Source organism: Epinephelus moara, chromosome 12, assembly GCF_006386435.1.
Source record: "Epinephelus moara isolate mb chromosome 12, YSFRI_EMoa_1.0, whole genome shotgun sequence".
NCBI classification, from domain to species: Eukaryota; Metazoa; Chordata; class Actinopteri; order Perciformes; family Serranidae; genus Epinephelus; species Epinephelus moara.
Genome location: NC_065517.1, coordinates 7,015,948 through 7,040,965, shown reverse-complemented (window position 1 = coordinate 7,040,965; position 25,018 = coordinate 7,015,948). Strand labels below are relative to the sequence as shown.

The 25,018-nt window shown below is 40.8% G+C and overlaps 1 protein-coding gene across 1 annotated transcript; it reads right to left on the bottom strand.

Annotated features, from left to right (window-relative positions):
- Positions 1–2,358: 2,358 nt before the first annotated feature.
- znf292b (zinc finger protein 292b) lies at positions 2,359–24,078 on the bottom strand. The gene is made up of 8 exons (XM_050058461.1): positions 23,728–24,078; positions 18,840–18,994; positions 18,559–18,637; positions 17,992–18,127; positions 15,356–15,558; positions 13,040–13,176; positions 12,437–12,578; positions 2,359–9,732 (listed from the first exon to the last, which is right to left on the bottom strand). The coding sequence occupies exons 1-8, from the start codon at positions 23,890–23,892 to the stop codon at positions 2,968–2,970; spliced, it is 7,782 nt and encodes a 2,593-aa protein (XP_049914418.1). The 5' UTR covers positions 23,893–24,078; the 3' UTR covers positions 2,359–2,967.
- Between the last annotated feature and the right edge of the window lie 940 nt (positions 24,079–25,018).

Sequence of the window (25,018 nt, the reverse complement as noted above, 5' to 3'; positions counted from 1 at the left end):
AAGTCCAATAACTGAACACCACTCGGGTTCAGATCGGGCAGGCCGTTCCTCCCAATCACGCCCCTCCAGGTCCCGCTGTCATTGCCCACGTGAGCGTTGAAGTCCCCCAGCAGAACAATGGAGTCCCCGGTCGGGGCGCTGTCCAGCACCCGTCCCAGGGACTCCAAAAAGGGTGGGTACTCTGAACTGTTGTTCGGCGCATAAGCACAGACAACAGTCAGGACCCGTTCCCCGACCCGAAGGGGCAGGGAAGCAACCCTTTCGTCTACCGGGGTAAACCCCAACGTACAGGCAGAGAGTCTGGGGGCTATCAGAAAGCCCACCCCGGCCCTCCGCCTCTCACCTGGAGCAACTCCAGTGAAGGAGAGAGTCCAACCCCTCTCAAGGACTAGGGTTCCAGAGCCGGAACTATGTGTCGAGGTGAGGCCGACTATATCTAGCCGGTAGCGCTCAACCTCTTCCACAAGCTCCAGCTCCTTCCCGCCAGAGAGGTGACATTCCATGTCCCAAGAGCCAACTTCTGTAACCGAGGATCGGACCGCCAAGGCCCCCGCCTTGGTCTGCTGCCCAATCCACATTGCACCGAACCCTTCTGGATCCCTCTGCGGGTGGTGGACCTGCAGGAGGACGAGCCCATGTAGCCGGTTCGGGCTGGGCCCGGCCGGACCCCATGGGCGAAGGTCCGACCACCAGGCGCTCGCCCACGGGCCCCAACCCCAGGCCTGGCTCCAGGGCGGGGCCCCGGTAACCCTCTGGGCTGGGTACACGTGTCCTTGTTTGTATCCATCATGAAGGGTCTTTTGAACCGTTCTTCGTCTGACCCTTCGCCCAGAACCAATCTGCCCAGTTATTATTTTATTTTATTTTTTTCAACTAAATGCATTGGTACTTTAATACATTTCCCTTATTGTACTTGTATATTTTAACTTCAGTAATATTTTCAATGCAGGACTTTTACTAGTAAAGTACTTTTACAGTGTGGGATTAGTGCTTTTAATTAAGTGAAAGATCTGAATACTTCCTCCACCACTGCTGCCACAGGTTGTTTTTCATTGCTTGGTTTTCAATTTTCCTGTAACACCAGTACTGACAGTCTGAAACATTATTAACTTTATCTCACGTTTTCTCACGAATGCAGAGCATCTTCTTACAGCGTTTTTGGTGGCTTCTCTCCAATTCTTGGCCATGTGCCAGAGTCTTTGCACACAATGACACACCTGCCCTTATATAGTGTTTATGAGGTGTTGCCTATGCTAATAGGCTACTTACAACCAAGTAGGATTCATCATTCAGTACAACTGGGTAAGAGCAGATTTAGATGGTTGAGAACAATCGGCGGATGTGGAGTTGACTTCTTTTATTTTTTTATTTAACTGAAAATAATAGAAAATATAAGACATTTAGGAGAATGTTGCTGGATGAGGCGCAGTGTTGATTGGTAAGATGCTGGCAGGCATAGCGCTTGGCGATATGGAGAAAACAAGGTATGAGTATCATTTTTGAAGTACACCGATGAGCCAAAAAATTAGAACCACTGTGGGGTAATGTGAGTAACATTGATCATCTTGTTACAGTGCAATATTCTCCTGGGGACTCTTTTGGTCCAGAAATTCATCAGGATGCCACCTGATGCACTCGACCCACCTGAACACCTTTTTAGATCAAGTAGCTCTCCTCATGGCTGCAGAACTCCCCGATGTCAGTGGCCCCCCAGTAGGAAAATGCACCATGCTACACTGCAGAGACCACTCGGGAATGGCCCAAGGAATGTGACAAAAAGCTAAAGGCATTGATTGGGTGGGCACTGCCACAAGGAGGGGCATTGCCATGGGGGGGGGGGGTTTACTTAGCCCACAGCGGTGTTTGGGTGGGTGGAGGGAGTCAAGTGGAATCCACATGAATGCAATGACCAAGGGTCTCCCAGCAGAACATTGCATTGTAACAAAATGATCAATGTTAGTCACTTCATCACTGGTTTTAATGTTTTGGCTGATCAGTAGTGATCGCCTCATGAAGCCTCATGAAGCATTTCCTTTATTTAAAAAAAAAAAAAAAATGCTTCATGAGGCTTCTGGCCATTACTACTGATTGGTGTATTGTAGGGTTGACTACTGGTTCTTTCACAAAATGTCTAAAGAATGAGTTTTTTGATGATCAGCAACCAACACTTACGATCTCTCCCTAAGACTTATGATATCAATACTACACTGATGTATTGTGCAGCCCTAACTTCCAGTTTTTATACAAAAAAAAGATCACGAAAATGAGTGATGAACACAGGACAAATTAGTCAACATTCTGAATTACTTCGAAATACAAAGAAACCCATTTTCAAGTTCAGAAATCATAACTACATCATATAGCCCATTTGTTTTTTAATAATTCCAGAACTTCCACAAAATCATTTTCCATTCAGTGTGCATGCAGCAGATCCAAACTTCACACCATAAAAGGAATTCCTAAACTGCAGTGTATCTAACCAAATGGCAAATGATGAAAAAACAAGTCAAACTGGTTGTAAAAAACTGTTCATTTAATAGTAAGACTGCTGGTGGCAGTGGGTGATTTCAGACTATATAACCAACGCACAATAATCAACATCTTCAAATCACAAACTACACACAACAATACAATCAATTTTCAAAGTCTGTTTGTCTTTAAGTCCCACAGGGATAATTAAGACACCAAAGGTTGATGTCACAAGTTTCAGGTTACCTTTTGACTCAATAGTCCATAAAATAAAAACATGCTATATACTTTTCTATAAAAAAAGACAAAAATTGTACAGATATTACAGTATAATTCAAAACGACTCATTTATTCTCTCTCTTTTTTTAATAACTGGATGTGTAAAAAATATTTCAAATGTTGGGCACCAGTCTGCAGCAGAGTTTACTCATTCTAGTCCTGAGATTCTGCTTTACAAAAACAACAAAAGGACAACTTTTTTTTTTTGTTTTTGTTTTTTTACAATACGACCTTGGGCTGCATGTCCTGCAGCTGTTTCAACATAAGGTCAGTGACACCTGAAAAGGCCCCATCTATATATATTTTGACCTTACTAAGTGATTTCAGTTTCTGACGGTTGCTGAACCTCACACAGGTGTCTTTGGTGATCAGACTGGATGTTTTTCTCACTGGTGCTTCTAGTACATCAACCTTCCTCGTCAAGGGATGCTCACATTTATTTGACTGTTCCAGAAATTTTAAGAAAGACATTTCAAATCCCATTGGTTTAAAGGAGGCCAATGAAGCACTCTGCTCACTCATCTCCTGTTGGATTATTGCAGGGCAAGGGGGGTCTGAATGCTCCTCCTTGCTGAGAACTACTTCAGCCTTGGCCGTCTGTGGAATTTTCTTACGTTTCACTATTTTTTCGATCAGTTTTCGTGGACGTCCTCGTTTACGTTTGAGCACCACAGAGCCATCTGAACTTTCATCATTTGATAATTTGCTGTCGAATACTGTAGCAGGGGACCCTGCTGTGGCTCTTTTCCGTAGGACAGGCTTTGAATATTCATATTCCCCTCCTTCAGGCACAGGTTCTACTGTCACCTCATTGTCTGACTGTTCAGAGGTGTTGTCTGATTTGGAATCATCACTCCTGATGGGGCGGCACTTCTGCCTGGGGACCTTTTTGCAGAATATGAAGTGACTCCTTTGCTGTTCCAGGTACTTTTCTGACAGTCCGTGTCCCACATAATGTTTTAAAATGCTCCGCTCTGATTTCATGACTGACTCACAACCTTTTATCATACAGGGGTATTGTAGAGGAAACTTCTTTGTGCACAGTGCAGATGCTTCAACTTTCGATTTCAAGGAGGGTTTTCCATATTTAGTCCAGTGATTGCTCTTACTTGCCTTGCTAACTCTTTTTGTGTCACTTCCCTTCTGTACGATCTTTTTATTGCTCTCAATGTTTTCCTTTCCGTTACTTGTCTTGGTAATTTGGTAATGCAAAGTCTTTGAGTTCTGTTTCGTCCCATCTTCTTTTATCTGTTGATTCTTTAATTTAGGCTGGTAGAGATCCTGATGCTTTTTCATAACATGTCTGAGCAAGTTTGACTTTGTGGCATATGAACGGTCACAGCCTTCAATTTCACACTCAAACAACACGTTTATTGGTTCAGGTTTGACCAACTTCAGATCCTTATGCTGTTCCTTGACGTGCCCTATGTACTTCCAGAAAGCAGTGAAGGTTGCTGTGCATCCTTGGTGGCTACAAGCAAACTTTCCAAGCTTGATGCTGGACAAGATACTACCGACCTTATCGAGACTGAACTCGTGCAGCTGAAGATAGTGCTGCAGAAGGTTGGGAACTTCTTGGAAAACTCGAGAGCAGTCTTTGACTTGGCATCTGAATTCAGAAATCTGGGGGATGTCTGCCTCTGGCTCCTCCTCATCGTGGTCCATTGTTTCATCCAGTCCCTCACTCTGGTCCTGCTCTTCGTTCACTTCCAACGCTGACAAAGCAGACTGGTGAACAGCTCTGTAGTGGAGAATCAGATTGTGCTGGATGGTAAAGGCTGCCACACAACCTTGATGAACGCAGCGATATGGTCTGTACGGACTCATGGCATCATCTGAGTTAGGCTTCTTCTCCTTAGTCTTCTTAGTAATGTCTAATGCCTGCCTGTTGATTGCAGATTGTTTTCCCAGAGATGTAGGCCCATTAGCTTTGGGTGTGGCAGACATAGCCTTGGTGAGAGCAGCTGACATCTTGGGCAAATGGGCTCCAACTTGTTGAATGGGCACCCTGGGCAAGATTCTTTGTGGCCCACGTGACCACTGTTGTGCTGCCATCCCTGCTTGTACTGACTGAAAGGTTGTTGTAGAGGTATGGGCCTGCACCGCTGGAGCAACCTCTTGCTTGCACATGGGAGCTGCTTGCAAGGGATGAATGACTGTGGAGCGATTGTCATCTTGAAATTTCTGATTAGCTATGTCACTAGATGGATAATTACATTTTACTGCATCTTGTAGTGAATACAGATGTGTTTCTTTCTCCGCTGATGAAGGAGAAGCTGCTGTGGTTTTAGCTGCTGGAGAAAGACGATTACGAATAGCAGCAGATGCAGCAGCATTTGCCTCTCTGCGCTTCATGTCTAGATCTGCGATTTCTTTTGCTGATAATTTGTGAACTGACTGGTAGTGTGCACGAAGGTTAGAGTTGCGAGTAAATCTTTTACTGCATTTTTGACACTTGAAAGGTGCATATAGTCCATACCTTTTCTTAACCACATTCACCATGTCAAGTGTGTAGTTGTGAGATTTGGAGAGGTGTTTCCAAAGTGCTTCTCCTGACATTGAACTATATGTGCAGTTCTCATTCTCACAAGCAAATGGCTTGATATAGTCCTTTGTAGATCCTGTCTTGCTGTAGGTACTATTGTGGGTACTATTTTGGGTATTGTGGGTACTATTTTGGGCACTGTGGGTACTTTTTTGTTCCACAGGAGCTGACATCTGATCAGATATTTCTCTGACCAAGTTGAGTCTTTCGAATGCACTTTGAATTTCTGTCATCCACTGTTGCTGGCTGGCAGATAACTGAGAGGGCTCGAGATCTACATCATTTGCCAGGACGCCTGTGGGGCTCAGTACCTCCTGCTGCAGGATGGAGTTCTCTCTGAAACAAGTAAAGCTCTCTGTGTTCAGTAGTCCTTCAATTTCCCCAGCTGTTTCTGGGATGATTGTCGAGTTTTCTTGCATGACTTGTTCTTGACTAGCTGGGTTGCTCTTTGCATCATGAGACATTTGATTAAGTCCATAATTACTGGAAGGACTGCACACTGGGCCAAAAGACATGGGACTCTTTGAACTGGCGTTAGGGTCAGTGTTAGCTGAAAGGCATACGCTGTGTCTGCGTTGAAAGTCGCCAGCCAAAATCTGCTCTCGCAGTCTCTTTTTAATATCTTGCTCAGTTGTCTTCCACTGCATTTCAGTCAGCTTGCCACTTGTTGTTGCTGGACTAAGCTGACCGCCAGGTAACAGTGTTTGCGTTACTGGGTTTGAATCTGGTGTCTGAACTGTTGTATCGGAGTGATAACTTCCACTGGGGTTTGTAGGAACACTGCCAGAAACAGCAGACGAAGGGTTTTCTGTGAGAATTTGAGAAAGAAGTGGGTCAGGGAACTCACCTCCAGCAAAACTATCAACACCAGGCTGAGGATAATGGGCTGTACTATATGAGCTGTCCTCTCGCTTCAGCTGGACATTTTCTGTATGCTGTATGACCGAGCTCCCTGGCAAACGCTCACCAGCTAAATAGGGAAGACAGGGGTTTTGGAACATTGGTTGGGGAGCAGGTGTGTTCACGAAAAGATCAGACATGTTAGATTCAGCCATGATTTGTTTAAGAATGTCATCATTTGACTCATTTGACTCGTTCTCATATACTGGCAAATTATCTTGTGGATAATTAGGGGTGGGGTAATCTTTTGTGGCTGTTGAATTATTTGTTACTGACTGATGAGGCTTCTCTTGATAAACAGCAGGAGGATTATAAGACATCTGTGGCTGAGCAGTGCTTACTGTTTGCTCTGAATTGAGAAGGTCAAGAAATGATGCTGGCAGGTCTGTGTTCAGTTCTGACTCTTCGTAGGGTTTACAGATTACACGCTTGGACAAATGGCCCCCGAGGGATTTGGGACTATCAAATTGCCTATAACACCTGCAGCAAACAAATTTGCCATCCTTGAGAATAGCTGGCCATTTGGTCCTTTTGCTTCTTCTTGATCGCTTTTGATTTTCAGGAGTGTTTTCAGAGATGACTGGACCATTTTGAGGTTGGATGTTACTGTCTTTTTGGCTTTTCTTGGCTTTTTTGGCTCTCCTGTTTGGAGAGCGAAAATCTGACTGCACGTGATTTTGCACCGATTCATTTTTTTCTGGTGCCCTAGAACCAGAGACTAAACCGTGTTGCATCTGTGATGTATGTGGTGCAATAAGGTCTGCAGCGTGTTGTGACACTTCCTTAGCCCCATCCATGTACAAGGGCATAACTGACTGGGATCCATTTCCTGTAAGTGGCGATGGCAAGGACTCTGCTGGTCTGTTCATTGTTGACCCAATCACAGAGCAAGATGGGACACTAAGTGGCAGAGCAGCACTGGTAGAATTGACTTGCGGCATCACTTGCATGATAGATGGATAGACTTGGGAAGAGCCACAGTTTTGAACTTGTTGACTACCAGTGGCTGAGTTCCAATTTTGACAACCTGAAACTTGGGACTGCGTAGGTATTGGATTTGTATCAGTTCCTAGCTGAGAGAGAACGATGGGATTTAAAACATTTTCCATCAGGAGTGAAGCACTCTGGTTGTGGGCAGATGAGGAATGGGAATGTAGAGCTGTACAGTCTGATCTTGTACCCATATTAATATAAGGAACTGACTGAATAACGTTCTGCCTCTGTACCCCATGAACTGATGCTCGGTTGCCCTGTTGGTTCTTAACTGAGGCGGCTGAACTGAGATGTCCAACAGATGACGTGCTTGGTGCTGGAGCGTAGGTTATCTTAATTCTAGTTCGAGTGACTTTCCATTGCTCGTAGAACTCTGGGTGAACTGTTTTCATGTGCTTGCTAACACTTCTGTAGGAGCTGTAGTGCCTTGTACATGTTTCGAATGCACAGTGAAATCGCTCTCTCTGTCCTGGAGGGGGGCCTGTGCTAGTTGAGGATGTCACAGAGTTCTCTGATCTGTTCCCAGTTAGTGGCTGAGAGTTTACTGATGGAGGGAGTGGCTGAGACATTGCTGGCTCTAAGGAGTTCTGGGGCAGTGGTAATGGTAGCATGTTGCTACTACACATTGGCCCTTGCTGCCCTGGCAATGGTAAGTTGCAGTCAGGGTTGTAACTCGTTGATCCAGTATTTACATTCCTGGGGAACATTTGTGTATGGGATGCATAATTTGCTTCGAATGGAGGTACTGTTTGATTCTGTTGTGGTGGTCTCACATTATCTAAAGAATGACCACCTGAAACATGATTGTGTCTATTAGGATCAGACACATGGGAATTCAGAGGCTGAATCACAGAATTATTCAAACTCTGTGTCTGACTGGTGGTTGACAAACAGGAATTTTGTGGCTCTTGTTTGACTCTGTATTGTCCTAAGGTTTCCACAGGTGCTTGTGAAGATTTCAGCAAACTCTCAATGGACACTGGCAGTCTTCCATTGCTTGAATTACTCTCTGGGTTCCAGTGTTGTTGGGAATTCTCCTGTTTAATGGGAGCGTTACTGGAAAGCATTTGTTCAATGAGTGAAGGGCCGGGCTTCACATTTTGAGAGATCTGTTCAGAAGATGGGCTTTCTTTTTTAGTGGCATGCCCCTTCTGGTGCAAATCCAGCTGCTGTTGTGAATGGAACACCTTTCCACAGTCCACAACTTTACAAGTGAACGTTTTATAATGCTGTGCCTCATGGTCATAGAGTTTGAAGGCCTGGTTGAAAATCTTTCCACAATTTGGAAACATGCATCGGGCCTTAAAAACAGAATGTGTTTTCCTGTGCATAAGGAGCTCAGTGTTGGACAGAAAACTTGCCTTGCAGTTTAACTGTATACAGATGTAAGGCTTCACGCCACAGTGGACCTGTAAATGATCATTAAGGTGGGTGACGTTAACAAATTGGCGGCGGCAGTACTGGCACACAACCTTTTTGCTCTGCATTTCAAGGAAAGTCTTAGCTTCCTCGTTGTCCCCGTGATCTTTAATATGAGCAATGAGATTTTTGAAATATTTGAAGCTCCTTCTGCATTTTCCAACAGGACACACATTGTCCTCACTGCTCTCTGTGTTAGACTTAGCAACTCTTGCCTGAAAAGCCAGACTCACCCCCCCATTTTGCACCATGGAATCCCCATTTTCATAAGGTCTGTTTTCTGTCTTGGATTTTAATGCCACCATTACAGGAGCGGTTGTTTTAGGATTGGCCAATTTCTTGTTTGTTTTCATTGCAGTCAGCCTTTCCTTGCACGACTGTTTAACGTGCGATGTTACATGAGGAATCAATGTGTCTTTTGAGGTAAAGGTTTGAGCACATATTGGGCAGCTGTACACTCCACCACTCAGATGAGTCTGTGCATGGCGTACAATCCTGTGGCCAAGGAACTCTTTGTCACATAGCACACAGTACTGCATATACACTTGCCAGTTTCTAAACCTTGCAGATATGAAACCTTTTTCTCTCAGTTTCTTCATCTCTCTGTTTTTCTGTTTTTTGTCTGTTATATCTTTTAGTTCATAGGTGCCACTGACTATGTGGTCTGGAATATTGTTATACCCCTCCTGACTGAGGAAGTCTTCCTCTTCTTCGGGGTCCTCAGTATCATTCAGCAAGTCAATGGATGACACTATTGAAGCTTCTTCACCCATTAATGCTAGACAATGACGCTTAAGTGTTTTCCAGTCCCAAAACTCCGGGTCAAAAGGCCACTGGGTTTTAAAAACCAGCAGGAGCTCGCAGCGTAGAGAGTTGGGAACAGGCATATTCTCCTCCTCTAACTTTTGATCTGGTTCATTGTAAAGAGTCTCCACAGCGTAGTATGAATCCACTGTGGGTTCCAAGAGGAACTCAGTCAGCTGGCAGGCTCGCTTGACTTCAAGGTCAGTGGGAAGCAAGCAGGATATGGTCTTACACACAGTGGCCTTGGTGTTTCCATCATTTGATTCCATTCGTAGAGCCCTTATGCACATTTCGATACACACCGGCAATCCAACGCTGTCAATCTATGAGAAAGGGAAGCAGAATAATTTCAAACTGCCAAAGACATGGAGCACTTCCATAGATAATGAAGCCAATTTATTTGTAGAAAAGAAGAAACACTTAAAATAATCCAGGGTTATCCTCTGTTTGACAAAGCAAAGTTACCGACAACAACACAAAATTACCAACATATGGCTGCTGATAGATATTTTCTCATATCAATAACAAAATGAAAAAATACTAAATCAGAATTATTCTCTCATGCATTTTACATAAACCAACACACCTTCGTCTTGAGGACATTAAAGAGGAGCACCACCTAGAATTCCAATATGTTATTTCCATGGCCCAGGATCCAAATTATATTTGTGAACATGAGCTACTTTCTCTTAAAGCCAGAAACCAGAGAAGTAAGTCTCAAATTTGTGATGTCATCAAGTATAAAATCTAAAGCTGCTCCAGAGACAATAAATGGAAGCCTGATTTTGTCGACCCAAAGAGTGAGTTTTCTTTTTTTAATACCCAATGAGCTTTATTCTGCTGTAGCACTCTTGTTTTTGGATTTGGAAGAGAATTTTGTTGATGTTTACTAGGCTTGTGCCAATTTCCAGTTTCCGGAAGCTTTTCACATCGGCGGCGTGTCGTGTCAAGGGACTATATTCAACTTGCATTGTAACATGCATTATGACAACTTAATAAGGTTTATGTTTGTTTAGAAATGAAGTGGAGGAGCCTACAAGTGTTTTGTTTAGTTTGTCTCAGAGGCTTCCTCCGCAGCTCCGTGTCTCAGAGGCTTCCTCCGCAGCTCCGCTCAGCTGTCTGCTGCTGCTGCGAGAGATCAAATTTCAATGGGGGCGGGGAAAAGCGCTGAGGGAGTCAGCAGTCATTCAGTTTGTTGCCCTAGTAACCCGTTTCCACTGAAGAAGTTCCTGGTACTATTTGGGGGGCTGGAACTACTACAGAAACGTCCTCTTGCTCGGCCCTCTCAACCGCCGTGTCTCCACTGAGAGAGCGGAGTCGGAGGAAGGTTCCTTGGTGTCCTTCTGCGTCTTCTTCTTCTTGTGTAACCTTGTGTGTATTGGCGGTTAATACAGCATTACCGCCACCTAGTGGATTGTAAGCGCATTACACCTATAATGGGCTTTTATTGGGAAAAATAGCTCAAATGTGACCCCCAGTGGTAAAATTAGGTATATATTTCGATATATCGGTTCAGTTAGATATTTGGCTTTAAATCAAACCGGTTGCAAAATTTTCAAACCGGCACAGGCCTAATGTTTACTAATATTCTGTGGACTGTCTTAAGTTATTGGAAGAAAATGTATGAAATGGGCATAGCTCCCCTTTAAAGGACTTCATCCAGAGTCTTTTCAGTATCAAAAACACAGCCCCTGTAGATCTGAAAGGTGGCATTGAAAATTGTAGTCTGCATCATCCAACTTGCATCAATAGCACTTGTCAGGTTATCATGTCATTGCCAAAAATATGCCTAAATGCACTCTGATTTGTCTTTTCCATGCCATGAGCTTTTAAGGTTTGTTGCTTACAACCAGTGGAAGCAAACATAACTGTATGCAAAAATATAGATTGCTAACCAAGTTTGGCTTCAAACACAATGACAAATAGTGAAAAAGTCTATTATGATGCCGAGGAAGTTAAGACAAATTTCCTTGCATGCTTTGCCACTTTTTTCACTTTGAAACAGTCTCCTTACAAATCCACTGTAAATCAGAGGAGTTAAATCTGACCATTTTTATCTATGCGAACAGAATCACGTTTAAAAGGCTTACAGGCTGTGAATATTTGATATTAAAAAAAATCCTTTAAACTTATAAAACGTGTATTGGAAAACTATGGGGGAGTGTAATATTACATGATTATTTAGAGTTTAAGGGTGATGATTAGGCATGTAACGATATATCGAATTACGCAGTGTAGCGATAAAATAAATTCTTGATACCGTCGTGGGAATGCCACGGTAGTTATATAGCTGCGTTCTCCTACAGAGCTGGTAATATGACTGTGCGACTACATTCCCCATAATCCTTTGCATGCAATTGCACGCGCAGGTGAGAGCAGACTTGTGCAGCTCAGCCTCTCAGCCTCCGACTCCGACCTGTGCGTGACCAGAGGAAATGAGACAAGTGAACAGAAATGCTAAAATGGCGAATAAAAGTAAGGAGATTGAGATTAACCCTATGGGCCGGAACGACGCATAGTGCGTCCAAATTCACACCTGTTCTTCTCTATGGATTTTCTCTGCGACCGTTCGTCATAGCGAGAAGCCACGCATACCACGTGGAACAGCGGAACCGTAGCTTTCCAACAAGATCGTCGGTAGTCCAATGTTTTCACAGCGAAAAAGTGATACAGTTACACTAAAATTATGTATAACAAAGCTTTCATACAGCTTTGCACACACATTACTCTTGGATGGATTACTCGCGAATGCAGGCTCGCACAGAAATGCCACGCATATCACATTAAAGCGCAGGACCAGAGCTTTCCTCTCCTCATCTCCTTGAATAAAATAGCTATTTTTAACAATAATTTTTCTCTTTTTTCCCCTTGTATAAATATCGTGATATATATTGTATCGTGGACTCTTTATCGTGATACTATCGTATCGTGAGTTTCTGGTATCGTTACATCCCTAGTGATGATAACTCCTAATGTTTTAGTGGGCTCATACTTAAACAATACCACAACAGCTCACTATTTTCTCACCTCTGATTGGATGACCTTTATGAGAAACAGGATGTGGTACACGGTTTTGGAAAGTAAGGACATCTGGCGACATCTATCGAGGAAGCCCTGCTCTGATGGCTCCAATCGCTTCAGTAGCTTGCTCCAAAACAGAGTGAGCTCCCTGGTTAGAAGAAAAGGGAATTGTATATATTGACATAACGAAGCTTATACTGACCACCAGTCTTTCAACACTGTAGACTAACAATACTAGATACTAATGCACAAGTGAGTCAATATATTTAGTTGGTTCAAACAAACATATGCAGACTAATTCTGAAATTAATTTAAACATAATCTTTCTTCAGTATGATGCTTTGTGATGTTTCTTCACACCCACTGCATATCACATTCTACTTGAAAAGCTGATTAGTTTAGCTAAAAGCTAAAATAATTCTGACAAACGCTGCCAACAATTTTTAACTATTAAAAACAGTTTAAGTACATCTGCAAATATATTTGTTTGTGGGATAAAAATACAGCCTTAATAATTTCATATTAATATAAGGACTTAAAGAATCACTATGTTATTTGGTTGAAAGACCCTATTTAGATGAGCATCAAGTAGAGCTTGAGTCTTCTTACCAAGCACAGTATGTATCTCCTTGGAGGAGCTGTCGGGTCAGGAAAGCTGAGCATAAGCTGAAAGCTGCCCTCTCGTCTCCATCCGACTCCAAATTGCAGATCATCTCTAATGCATCACGGCAATCCACCTTTGAAAGCTGGACAGATAGATATCATGTATACGGTCAGTAAGTTATTCTGGAAAAAAATATCCACTTAAGAAAACACCCAAAAAAAACTTTATCATACAATGATTCTAAAGTAATAGGAGGCATCATAAATGCCTCTGAGGTAGACAGTGTCACAAACTGCTTTTTAGTTGACTGTGCCATTATGTGGATGAGGAAGTTATTACAGGAAAGTTTTGTATATATTGTAAAGAGCTGAACTGTCTGACAACACATAGCAATGCTGTACTGTTTATGTGGTCTGCTTGATTCAATAATGTAATGGTACCTGTATTTGTCCCGAACTGTTCAGTGCAGAATGTTTCGTTTAGTTTTAGTTAAGTTTAGCCCTGTTAGCCAGATTAGTAAAGCCAAATGGACAACAGTGTGTTTCTAAATGTTTGCTGACATTGTTCAACTTAAGTTGGGTTTGCTTGTGGATACACTTCAAAATTTCATTAATGAAGGCATCACCCAAATGTTTTGATAAGCAGAACATCAGAACAGTCATGTATTTATTGGACCAAATAAGCTCAGAGAGCCCGTGGGACCTAGCAAACTCACCGCTCACACACAGTGAATGGTAGAAACAACACTGATACTACTGGCTCTAATGTTAGTAGTAAGTTTTTCTATAGAAGGACACAGAAATGCTGAAAAGCAGTTGAATGGTCTCACTCCACAATTCAGTACTATACAGTTCCCTGTCTTTTCACATTTTCAACAAGTATTTTCTAACATGTATAATGGGTTTAGAAAGAAATCACTGATTTTGCATTACCCAGACTTTAACAAGCCAATTTCATAAGGTCTGTATTGCTCCTTTGTACAAAAAACAAATTATGTTAGTTTTTAGACATTTAAAGGTATAATATGTAGTTTTTCCACATAAAAATGTCTAAAAACAACTAAACCAATATTATATATTTTGTTTAGTTGTGTACTTTGATTATCAGAGATGTTTCCAACAATTTTTCAAACCCAGATAAATATGAAATATTAATAAAAGTTACGGATCGTGTCATTAGGTCGCATGTCAATGGCGACGTAACTCCAGTTACCATAGCCATTAAATGAAGGAGAAGAAGAAGAAGCAGACCGATTGAGACGTCAGAGAATGAACGTTACTGTTGCTAGGCTAAGCTAACTCGTCATGGATCATGATTATGCATTGACGGTTGCTACACCTTCTGACACTGAAGCTGTAAACAAGCCAGTAAAACGGAAACGTACGGGTCAACCAAGCGTTCCCAGAATAATTTGGGATAAGAAGAGAGCTAAATCAAGGATAAATATTGGTGTGGCCTTTCCNATGATTATGCATTGACGGTTGCTGCACCTTCTGACACTGAAGCTGTCCCGGTAAACAAGCCAGTAAAACGGAAACATACGGGTCAACCAAGCGACCCCAGAATAATTTGGGATAAGAAGAGAGCTAAATCAAGGATAAATATTGGTGTGGCCTTTCCGAGATGGAGAGAGCTTCGTGAAAATCTAGGACTACAATTCGACGCCGACCTCGCGCGTGTTCTACTAGACAGGTAAGCAAACATCTGGCTGATGTTATCGAAATATTAATCATTTCCACCAGTGTATTGCAAGCACTGCTGCCCGCCGGGGCACCAGCCCTCCGGCCAGCGGCCTTCACTGCGGAGCGGAGGCTGGCTAACCACAACATCTAAGGATAGGTTTCTATAATGCTGAGCTGATGCCGGTAAATGAACTGCATTTATAGAAGAGGCAGAGGAATAGCTAAACATAAGATGCACTGAGCAAGAGAGAGCAGCAGAGAGGGAGAAGCCATCGCTAACTGTAAAGCTAAGTAACTAGCAGTTTGACGTTATCCAACTCCGTCTTCTGTTATTGTTTTGGTTTGAGACCCCTAGCGGCAGAAAATTACATACTGCATGTTTAAAATGATAAAAATGGAGGAAATTTCTCTGGCATTTTTACTTTTTTACTGAACCGAAAAACATACCGAACTCTGACCCCAAAGCTGTGGTTCAAGAATTTGGTGTGCTGTTACACTCCTAACTACTATGATGGAATGCTCAACTAGTGATTACATCCATTATGCACGAGTGACACTGTGCTAAGCTCATTCTATTTACTTTTTTCCCCCCAATATACAAAAGCAAGTTGGTAAACTCAACTATCAAGCTCCACTTACCTCGTCCATAAGTGGGTCCTGTTCTGAGGTAGTACAGAGGCAGACAAGGTACATCTGCTTGAAAGTTCCCTTCCCTTGGAAGGCAGGACACTCGTTGCATGCCTTTGCCAGCAGTGACGCCTTCCCTGGCTCATTGTCCTTCATCAGCTGCTTCACTCTCATCTCCAACAGCATCGGCCCCTCCTCCACCAGGAACTCCTCAACTGAAAAGCAGATGTTATATTGATAATGCCTTTATTATCCTGCATGTGAGACCAAATGACATTTCACCGCAACAATCAGATAAACTAAAATAGAAATATATATCTCAGATGAGCACAGTCCTAGACAGGCAGACATATTATTTCTGGCCTTTTACCTGCTCCCTGTGAGGGAGACATCAATTCAACAGAATCTGCCAGTTTGACCTGTGGTTCAAACACGACTGCTGTGCACCAGACCTGACCTTTGTGGACAACTTTGCAGCTTTTCTGGGTCCTTGTGACGTCTTTGGCATATATTCACTCAAACTACTCTCTCTGAACATGTGCCTTACTGCCCTTGTCACTTTCCCTTCATGTACTTTACTCAATGTTTTACTACTTGTTTACATCTCTGTATTTTCTGTGTGTATACATTTATTACATCTCATTATGCACATACATTTATGACATTTCTGTTTACATTACAGTTAATTCACTTTGCCATTACTGTGTTTCCCTGTCTACCACAAATAGTGGCTGAACTTAATGTCATGGGCATTTACCATCCCCCTCTGCAGCGAGTGAAACTCTGGAGGAAATTAAGGACTTTTGGTCATCCAATGCAGCCACTGAGCTTTCTCATTATAGGTGACCAAAACCTTGATGGGTTGTTCAGCAATTAGGTTGCTAACAGATCTTTGGTCTATCTCAGCTGAAAAATTTCACTAATTCTACATTAACTGATGTCATTTCAACAAACCAACCCATAATTACTGTGGTTCTGAAACCCAATAAAAATGTATTAATAAGAGAAATTTCAAAAACTTAAATGCATAAAAATAACATGTTGTATTTAAGGCCAAAAATTAAATTGTTTTTCTAATATTTTTAGCCTTACTGGTGATAATCAATGCACCTCACAAAACATGTGAACTTTAAAATTTTCTTATACCAACTGTGAACCGGTGAACCAGAACTATGTACATTACTACTGAAATGAACGGCAGCACTGTTTTTAGTTAGTGTCACTTTGAGAGACTTAAAAGCTTATATTTCTTGTAGTATTTGTGAGTGGTTTTATTAGTGTGGCTGTGTGTGTGTGTGTGTGTGTGTGTGTGTGTGTGTGTGTGGTGTGATGGTTGTTTTAAGTCAATTAACTTTCTTGCTGTTATCTTGAGTACATGTAATTCATTCTTAGGACTTAAAAAATAGATTTGAATTTCCTAAATAAGGAAAGTGTCTAACTGTTTCTAAAAGCAACAGTGAAACTTGTTCAAAAATGATCTTATTGCTCAGTCAAGAATAGAAATTAGTTTTCATTATGGCATTTTCTTATCATTAACAATATAATGAATGTGATTAACAATTTGAGGACTAATATATCTGTAATTATGGAATGCCCTCTGTATTTCTCTGTACACAGTATACTCTATTTTCACAGGGTTTTCAAGGCCTTCTGCAGAGAAGAATCCCTGCAACACGATGCTAACATCACCATGCTTCATGGTGGTTTGGATGTTTTTTCTTGCAATGTATAATGTTTGACTTGTGCCTAACATCCCATTTGGTATTATGGCCAAAAGGGTTAATTTTGGTTCTTTTATATTGTTTCAGTTCCCCACGTATCTTTTGGCAGAAGATTTCCTGTTTCCAAAGTGAAAAATCCAGTCCGACTGAAATCACATTTTACTTATTCCTTAATGAAGTCTAAAATAATGTAAATGTGTTTTTAAAATGTATTGTTAATAGTTGTTTTGTTGTTTAAATAACAAAAGAGGTCTTTCTGTAAATATCTGAAACCTCCTTTTTGTCTCACAAAGTGTGTCATGTGCAGACAGCATGTTGTTAGTGGTAATTAGAGAGTGAGAACCACACCAGCATCTAACCTGCCCCAAGAGACATTTGCAAGCACGTTTACATGCTTTTTGCATTAGCAGTGCACTTTCCCCCAGTGAATGTGGGTTTGGTTGCTCGTTCAACAAGGTGCAGGACCATACGTTTGTTCATGTTTGCAAGTTAGACAGAAATCAAGACTTTAGCAGGAAAGCTAAAAACCAATTCCTCACTGTATTCCATTGAATTAATGCAATTAATGCAAAGATACTTAAATACTTAAATTTAGATGACAAATGTCTCCCTTTTGGTTTCTGATCTTTTCTCTAAAGAGAATACAAGACAAGTGATTTACAGAGCAAGTGTGCATGCTGTAGCAGAAAAAAGAAATTAAATTAAATTCCAGATTGCACTTTAACAAAATTTTAGCACAACATATTGATTTTTGAAAATTACACATCATCCCAGATCTTAACAATCTGACAGCTGATAATAACATACCACTCTATTACTGGAGATATTAACAAAAACAAAAACAAACATATATATATGTCTCTCCCTTCATTTTTTTTGAATTTTTCAGTTAGTGTAGGAACTTAAAGAACCAGCTCAGGAGCTCACCCTGTTCAGTCTGTAGGCTTTCGTTGGACAGAAGGCCTTGTAGGATGCTGTTGGTCCAAACACCATCATACTGGCCCAAAGCAGAGAGCAGGGACAGCTGAGTGATTCCATTCTCCTGCAGCTGACTGTAGGCAAACTGTACACAACAGGAAAACTCCATGACTTCAGGGACAAAAGGCAGAGGGTATGTGAAAATCTGAGGTTTATTTAGTTAAGGTTTTGGTAGACTTGGAATTACAGATGGATAAATTTATGGAAACTTAATTAGTTAGACTAAAGACAATGAATACTGCATATGATGGAGTAAATAAAGTTTGAAGTCCTATTTCCTTACTTGGATTTGAGGACCTAATAACAGTATTTAATACAAGTTGTGGACATTTTAAAAGCTAAGATATTTCAACTTAAACTTTTAAGTGTCAGTCACTTTCATACTGTAAAAACAAAGGAAGTTGCAGGGTGACAGTGTTTTGTCATTCTGTGCAAAACTTGGGTTTCAGTTCTGGCCTTGCATTTAAAAAAAAAAAAAAAAAATCTTCTTTCTAAAAATGGGAATCTTAGCTTTACCTGAACAGATGACTTGAATTCTTTCCATAAGCCATCTGGAACATCCATCTTCAGTGAGAGCAAAAGCTCCACAAAACTCCTGCAAAACAAATGGGCAGTCAACAAACACATTGACCTCCGCCTGCAATTTAAACAAGAGCACAGAAACTTAGATTGAATTAACAAAGAAACCTAAAATCTAGCTTTGTAGCTGGGTTGCATTCAGCACAATGATTACTGATTATGGGGCTAAACCCTTTATCTTATCTGCAGAAAATCATATCTTTAATAGCAGTACTTACAGTGAGAGCCTCTCAACTACAAGAGGAACATTTTCACACTGCAGTGAGAGGTGCGGAGAGGCCTCGGCATAACTCAGCAGTGCCACTATGTACACTTCCACCAATGGCAAAGGTTCTTCCTCTATCCTCCAACGGCCTGCATACTCCAGCAGTGTCTACAGTAAGGGAACCACAGTCAGTCACTAACTTATCAACAATTTAGAGAGATCCTGTTTGCACTAACAACTGTTACAAGCAGTTGAGTAAGGTTGAGTTTTTTGCACAAGTAGGGCTAAAAAGACAAATAAGTGCCACCTATAGAAACAAAAAGTTCAACAGAAAATCTTACAAGACAGCTTAACACTGATTGACCAAGGACGTTGGTTTCTTTGATCTACTGGCTATTGAAAGACCAACCAAAATCTGATCTTTTTTTTTACGAATATTAACCATTTGCCACATGGCAGCAGTCATACAGGCGTTGAAATTGCCCTACTCTGTTCCATTAGCCCCTTTTACACTGCCTCTTCAAAGCAGGAATTTAACGCTGTAAATCCGTCCCGTCGTTCTGTGTAATAGGTACAATTCCAGAATGGGGGGACAGAGTTATCTTGCCCTTAAGCCTGCACTGAAGGCAGTAACAGCGCCAAAAAAATGTCTGTACAAACCATACAGCGAGCAGGATGGGATCACGGCACGGGTGTGAAGTTTTAATGACGTGTTATGCATGCAATCCAAAAAGTAGATGATAGCAGTTAACAGCTAACTCAAAGAAGAACAACAGCGGCTGAAATGTTCACAAATTGGGAAAACAATGAGGACGAGATCAGCCAGATCAGAGATCGTAAATGTTTGCTATTGCCATGTTATGCCATTGTTATTGCTTATAAAGTGCTGATGCTGTTGTGTTACATGTTACTCCCACAACGCCTCTTTTGCTTCTGTGATGCTGCCGTTGTTTGGTTCTGTGTAAAAATGCGAAGGAGGCATAAAAAGGGACATTGTAGCGGCACTATAGCGCAATCTCTGGGTAAAAAGGGCCAATGGCAGTAAATAGTGAGTTCAAACTTCAAAAGGCCGTAACTGCAGCAAACACTGGAGGGCACCAATTATGAGATGATTTCCTTGACAGAATAAAATACAAAAACATTACAGTAGTATCTAAAAGAACCCATTTTTATGTTATCTTCTTTGTGGTGTTTAATAATTTTGGTCATATGTATTTCAAAATTTTATCATCTATGAACTATCATTTTTACTTTTTTTGTTACATTACAAGAAAACAAAGAAAAAGAAAAAAAAAAAACAATTTAAGATCTTATACATCATAACCCGAATAACTCTTTCGTAACATCTTTCAGGCCTGACAGGACTATATCCAGGTTCGAATTTAACCTGCCATATCTACTGGTGACTTGTTACAACCATCTGGTTAAGGACTGCAGCTAACAATTATTTTCATTATCGATTAATCTGCAGATTATTTTCATGATTAATGAATTGTTTAGTCTATAAAAAGTCAAAAATGCTTATTACAATTTCCCAGAGCCATATGTGACTACTTTAATTTGCTTTTTATTGTCCAACTAACAGTCCAAAACCCAAAGACTATGCATTTTCTGTAAAACAAAACAAAAAAAAAAAACCACACAAAGCAAATTCTCACATTTAGAAGCTAGAACCAGCAAATGTGTTAACCTTTTTGCTTAAAAAGTGACTAAAATGAATAATCAGTTAACAAAACAGTTGGCAATTACTGTTAACATTTCCATGGTCAACAACCGCTTCTCTGTAATTACGCATGTGACAATAAATACCTTTGAAAAACTGGACTTTTTGGTTGGACTGTAGCAAAGCAGTGAGTGAGTGATGAAGTAACACCACTGGTTGGTTGTGTGTTGGACTTTTCCCATTGGCCGTTTGGCTTTCAAAACAAATGGGTGCAAGCAATCCTCAACTTATGCCCTCTGGGGGCTTTTACAGCGTTTCCACTGCGGCTCATTCCAAATCTATTATACACTAAGAGGGGATTATTCTGCTGGTCTTGGATACTACCATCTGAAGACTGAAGACTTCTGAGTTCACAGACCAGACCATTTTGTATGTCTGTCAAAAGCAAGTGAAATGCTTCACTTGAAGATAATTACCAGAAATACTTGTAGAAAGTGTAAAATATTGTGTGTTACACTATCTTTGCCCAGTGTATGCAAGTTATCTAACAGGGTTTCAAGAGACCTTGAGGAGTTGTTAGTCCCAAGCGTGCTGTATTTGGTGTAGCCCATAAATTGCATTTTAAGATGGAAAAGGTGTCTCCACTTCCTCCCACTGTACAAAAACGGAGCCAGAATATCTTGGATCCTGCATGTTTGTTATCCCGAGGGATTTGGTTCAACAAGGCCCGATCTATGCACTTTTTGTGACATAATAACAGCTTATGACATTTTTTTCAGCATAGATAAATTCTAGACCTAGACCTACATTAAAGCACATAAACCTACATAAATGCTGATTATAATAGGCTACGAATCATAGACAACACCTGTCGAAGTGCTAGTGTGCAGAAACAGGGACACGAAAACAGCTACTAGCTCAATAGAATTCGATTCTATGGCGGCCAGCACAGGGGGTTTGATCCCAGACCACTCCAACTCCCTGTTGCACAGGAAACCCGGAACAGCTCTACTCCCAGCAAAAAAGTCAGTTCAGCGTCTAACTGATAAGCATAAGCTAACACAGTAGCAGCAGCTGACATCCAACACTAAGCATAAACTTAGCCCTGTGATGCTAACTGTTAGCCCTGCTACTGTGTGTGAGCAGGCGAAATCTCATCAAGTGCCCCTAGCATGGAGCTCAAACTCCCGCAGTAGTACTCTCATAGGGGCGGGGAGGCGGCCAGACCGCGGGCTGGTCAGGGTAGCTAACGTGTCATGATAGAGAGAGAGAAGGAAGGAAGGGAGAAAGAGAAAGAGAGAGGGCCAAAGAGGGGCTAAGCAAATCAATACGCTGGGCGCTACTCTACCGTGAAATAAGATTTGATCTATTTTAAATAGGAAAAGCAACAACAATAACAACAACCCCACCCCCCAGAAAATCAATATGTACCTATCAATGCCATTATTGTGAAATAAATCAATATATGGGAAACCCTACAAAAAGCAAACATTTAATTAGAATTTATTTGCCATTTCTCAATAAAACAAACAAATAAAACAAACCTGAATTCCAAAATTAAAAACTGAATACCTGGACAATAACCAAATTAACAAAAAGTGGAATATTTGGATCCAGACCTTCCAATTATATCATGTGATCTTTCTAAACACATGCTTCAACAAAAAAACAGAAAAATGCTTTTAACAAAACATGCTGTATGTCATACCCACACTTCCCACCTTGAAAATTGTATAATATACTGACTAATTAACTTGATATACTTTGTGTCATACTCATACCTTTCATCTTGTAAACCGAATAACATGCTGTTTAATTAAAAAAATAAAAATAAACAAATACATTCCTGGGATTACTTGTGAAATTTGGTAATGAACTTTAATATCCAGGAATTCAAAATTCACATTAGACTCTACCACTGGCTATCTGTAATAATTTGGACACAATTTATCACATTGACCATACACTGTCCAGCCACATATTAGGTTTCAACCAAATCTTGTTTTAGAATCTACTTTCTATGATCAACTCGTGCCAATAAGAGCATTTGTAAATACATTCATCTCTTTCTATTCTTATTCTAACAGTGTTACTCCACATGACCTTCCTGCTAATATACTTTTTTTACACCTCTGTTTTGAAGATTAGATTATACATCTTTGTAGATTAGATTATACATCTTTATTTTTCCGTCACAACTCTATGTCTCACTTTGAGCTCTGTTTCTGGAGACAATCGACATATTTCCTTTCACCTAATCCGCTAACCAGAAAAAAACATGGGAGTCGAAATGCATGGTGCAGATCCGCCCTCCTCGTACTCCCATATGCTCACACAACACCCTAGGCTAAACACATATCTGTAGCAATTGAATTGTGCAATGGCCCACTGATGGGAAACGTGCAGGACTCAAGGGAGCCTAGCTGATATGCAGGGTCTATTGTTTTAGTAACACAACTTTGGTGGAAAAACGGCGTACCCTTTCTGCAAAAGCGTGCGTTCCATTTGGCACGTACACACACGAAATCCATCGCGGGAAAAACCACAAATGCTGAGTTCTCCTGTGAAGTCTCATCAAATACACTACGTTTTACGTAAGGTAGTAGTGAAGGTTACGTTGTTGTTGTTATTGAAAACAAAATATGGGGCAATAGCTACAATAAAACCACCACAAAGCAAGACCAATTCGATTTCCTAACGCGAGAGCTTCATTTCCACCATGGACAATCAGCAAAATTATACTCACGTGCACGCGCATGTAACCAAACATACCAGGCTAAAAGCTAACATTGGCTAACTGCAGGTATAACCATTTTGGCTGTCAACATGGAATAGGTAACGTTACCATCCTGAACTAAACGTGGAAACGAACTGGTGTTCGTCTTTAACGATTCTGTGGCCGATACATACATGTAAATCCGTATATTTAACTGGTTTTTAACGCAATAAACAAGACGGTGCACAAACACTAACGTTACCTCCTGCAGACACAGGAGCTAGCGTGTGCTAGCAGCTATCTGAGCTAGCCACAGATTGTATTCTATTTGTTCTGCTTTACAGATGGGTCAAAGATTAGCCACTGCACCTTATTATATTCTGCAACTGTTAACGTTACATAGCTCGACAATTAAACCCCTCCATGGATTATCCGGAGCCAGGGTGTAACGTTACCTTTATTAGGAATGCTAGCTGGCTATCTTGTTGGCTAGCGTTAAATATGTGAGTGGTGATAACTTACCCTACAAAACTCTTGACAATACTCAGAAGAGGACTGGGTTGGAGAGTCGCCGCTTTCGTTAACCAAGACTTTTTGCAGTTCTTGCAACCGTTGTTTAAGTTCCCCAATCGTTTCACTGATACCGTTCTCAGGACTACGGTCCTGCTCGGCCTCCTCGTCCGCCATCTTCACACCCAGCTCCAGCGCGTACCACTACGACGTAACATACGTACGTACGTATGTATGGGACGTTCGATACGTTTGCAGGCAATGTTTACGTAGTGATCCACCCCAGAGGTTATATCAGGATTAGTTAGCAGGCTGATGAATGAAATTACTTGAATGTGCTTTTTTTTCGTTCTCCTGCGTATTTATTTTTCGACTGAATGTAAACAGCTCCTCGTGCTCTGCTGTTATGTACTGTGTAATATGATTTTTCATCGTGCTCCCTCTTCTTGTTTGTTAACATGTGCCCTGGTTGTTTTAAATAAAGGAAACATAGATACATACATATATAGAATGAGAAGAATTAATTGAAGAGATGTGCACAAGGCATTATACAGCTTGGAGCCTACTTCAATAAGCTGGATTCATTTTGAATTTGGCCTTATATGCATTTACAACATTTTTGAGTGCATTAATTACTATAAACTTTCTTTCAGAATTAATACTATGGGCATGGTAATCATTTTTACAAAAGAGTATTAGGGGGTTACATGCATTTAAAAAAAGGTATGACTACTCTACTAATGACTAATGAAAAGGTGTTATTATGAAAAATAATGTCATTTTTCTTACTTATACACCAATGCACTGCCTCTCTTCTTTTAAAAAAAAAAAAAATATATATATATATTTACAGTTGAACTGTACTATGTTTTGTCAGTTCATGTGTCAGGCTGTAATTCCCTTGTGCAAAAAACAAACAAAAACATCACATAACCCAGTTTAAAAATTATTCTTGACTCTTTCATATAACTTTACTTTTTCAGACAAAATTTTGTGTATACATATAAGCATACCTTGTAATCTAATTATTAGCCTATAATTCTATGTTCAGTTGTATGTTTGTTTTTCTTTTTCTTTTCACTTGTGTAAAAGATCTCTGTTTGTGCTGTGTTATGAGTTATTTTTGTCTGTTTTTTGAAATGTTTCTGCTCTAGAGCTATGTTAATGTACATTTTGGCCACTGCAGCAGCTGAACACACATCTGATGTTATCACCTCATAAAACTGATATGGCAAATAGCAAACAGTTGCCTATTACACATCCAGCAGATGCAGAGCAACATAAGCAGTCATTGGAATCATGT

Bases quoted from the DNA above. Each gene is read 5' to 3' on its own strand.
- znf292b (XM_050058461.1), bottom strand. From the start codon at position 23,892: ATGGCGGACGAGGAGGCCGAGCAGGACCGTAGTCCTGAGAACGGTATC. The intron at 18,995-23,727 runs GTAAGTTATCAC...CCCTTACTGTAG, and splicing joins ATTGTCAAGAGTTTTGTAGG to ACACTGCTGGAGTATGCAGG. The intron at 18,638-18,839 runs GTAAGTACTGCT...TTTGTTTTGCAG, and splicing joins GTAGTTGAGAGGCTCTCACT to GAGTTTTGTGGAGCTTTTGC.